Source organism: Echinococcus granulosus (assembly GCF_000524195.1).
Source record: "Echinococcus granulosus chromosome Unknown EG_S00010, whole genome shotgun sequence".
Classification (NCBI taxonomy): domain Eukaryota; kingdom Metazoa; phylum Platyhelminthes; class Cestoda; order Cyclophyllidea; family Taeniidae; genus Echinococcus; species Echinococcus granulosus.
Genome location: NW_020170390.1, coordinates 252,661 through 255,091, shown reverse-complemented (window position 1 = coordinate 255,091; position 2,431 = coordinate 252,661). Strand labels below are relative to the sequence as shown.

The 2,431-nt window shown below is 39.7% G+C and overlaps 1 protein-coding gene across 1 annotated transcript; it reads right to left on the bottom strand. All coding sequences in view use genetic code 11, as the record gives it.

The window, feature by feature from the left end:
• Positions 1–1,239: 1,239 nt before the first annotated feature.
• EGR_02232 (low-density lipoprotein receptor (ldl)) lies at positions 1,240–2,231 on the bottom strand (the record flags this gene model as incomplete). Its single annotated transcript, XM_024491481.1, has 3 exons — positions 1,240–1,296; positions 1,350–1,512; positions 2,047–2,231. 3 exons carry the CDS (start codon positions 2,229–2,231, stop codon positions 1,240–1,242), a joined length of 405 nt encoding a protein of 134 aa, XP_024353987.1.
• Positions 2,232–2,431: the final 200 nt, after the last annotated feature.

Genomic DNA, 2,431 nt, shown 5'->3' with positions numbered 1-2,431 from the left:
TGTATGTGAAATCATAGCATAAATATTTGCATTTGGTTTAGTTACTCTCTTGTATCTAGATTACCGTGAATATCCAACAGAAGTTTAACGCTTTTCTCGATACTTATGAGTGAGCGCATGGGTAACATACCATTTTAAGCGAATGCATCGACCGTAAATGAGCAAATTTGGTTTCCTCTTGTCCCCTTGATTTATTTTTATGGCGTCTATAAGCAAAATAGCTTAACGAAGGTGTCAAATAAGCTCAAGAAAGTTATGCACCAAAGGTTAATATTGGAGTATGTATTCGCATGAATCATCATACCTTTGCAGTTGGCCTCGTCAGAGCCGTCTGGGCAGTCGATTAGGCCATCACACCTTTTCGACGCCCCCACGCACCGATCGCCAACGCAGCGGAACTCTCCCGGTCGGCAAGGTACACCCGTAGGGGCTGAGGTTGCAGTTGGATTTACCATTGACGAACCTCCAAACCCTTTTTGAGGTACGTTGCATATTTAACGAAGTTCATCACATTAGGAGGGTAGATCCTCAAATTAGCTCAAATAATATTTATTTTCTAAATCGAGCATGACAAAAGATTTGGTTCAATTTGTAATCCCATTTTTACTTTAACACATGTTCGTTTTACAGCAAACTACTTAATCGTCAAAAGCCGTATTCAGATAAAAGGTTAAATATTCCAAAAATTAACAATTGCCTTAATTCATGGAGTGTTCATTGCCTATTTGCATCTAACGGTATTTTGTGAGTGATGGAAAAAGTGCGTTTGGCGAAAATAATCCCTAGAAATATAACATTAGTTGCCGAAGTAACCACTAATACAATGTGCTCGTGGTATATTCAGCTTTTAAATCTTCATGCCAAGGTGATGTTTGTATGACGATGCAATTCTTTGCCAGATACGTATTCCTTATTAAATTTGGAGCAATTGACAGGTAGGTCTGAAGTCTTCATTCATGCATCCTTAGTTGAATGGTATCAAAAACAGCTCATTAGATAATCAAATTTTATCAGTAAAGGTCCCTTTTGTAGTAATTCATACGTTTAAATTCAGTAAAAAGAAGCTCAGTTAAAAAGTAGTTCATTTCTGCTTTTACTTTATACGAACCACTTAAAATTGTATTTGCATGAAAAGAATCTCTAATTCCTCCCTCAACCAGCGGATTATTAACACAGCGTTTGTTCCTTCAGTAAAACCCTATTTTAATAGTCTCAGGTGCCAAATTTTGCATTGTAAATTTAAATGTTTGGAAAACCATCAACCTGAACGTTGGCATCGAAGACAACGTTGAAGAGCTTGAGGAGTCATCGCAAAGGATCAGTGGGAGATCCCACTTACGGCAATTCACTTCGTCCAGGCCATCAATGCAATTAATTTGACCATCACACTGCTGCCAAGGAGGAATACAGGATCCGTCACCACAGCGGAAACCCTCCGAACACGCGACATCACTGGCTGTCGCTTTCACCATCACCAATGCAGTTCGCGTGCCCCCTTTTGGGAAAAAACATCTGAAAACGAATATTTAGAAATCTGAAGTTCTGTCTAAGCTTAAAAAGAAATAAGTGAATGCTTTTAGAACTGTTTATTGGTTAACACTACCAAAGGTACTACCCGAGTAAGGTCTATATAGCCAATTGCCTGGATTCAATTATTCTTTTTAGTATTCAGTATAGTTTGGGTTAGGTAAAAAGCCTGCAAATGTACCTTTTTAATAATTTTAACTTTTTACAACCGTTCTGAGTTATTCACATTTAATTATAACTTCCATACCTCGGTTTATCCGACTCGTATTTGATGGAACACCTTTACCCAAATATTAAGTTTGGCAATACGGAGATAGTCGATTAACAAAACATTGACTGATCTGAAGTTTAAGGTAAACGTGTCCAAGTCGAACGAACTCACACCAGCTCCTATTCAATGTATAATCACTCGAAAATACATTTTTCTGCATTGATTTATGATAAATGTCTGTGATAAATTTCACCTCGACTAAATGGGATTTCACTTTTCGCTAACGTTGATTTTGACAAAAGGCCTACTCGATGAGGACAGCCTCATTCTGCTGAGGAAGGCCGTGAGGTGCGATGATAACCATCTCCCCGGGTTGGGGCCGAGTCACCACGAAGCGCGAGTCCTGCTCCACCAGCATACCCGTGGAAGGAAACCGTGCGATTGGTATCCGTCGCGAGGGGGTCGACCGACAGGTGACCTGGAACCGCTCCATCGGCTGCACCTTCTGCCTCACCGGAATTGCCACTAGCTTCGCGGCTGTGTAAGAAAAAGTGATTTGATATACAAGCTCTCACCAATACCAAGCCAGATTAAAAACAAGCTTTGGCCTGAATTCATTTTTTGGCTCAGTAATGGTGTTTTATTTACTTTTACAACCTTAAGGACATGTATAAAAGTCGAAAATCTTAGAGT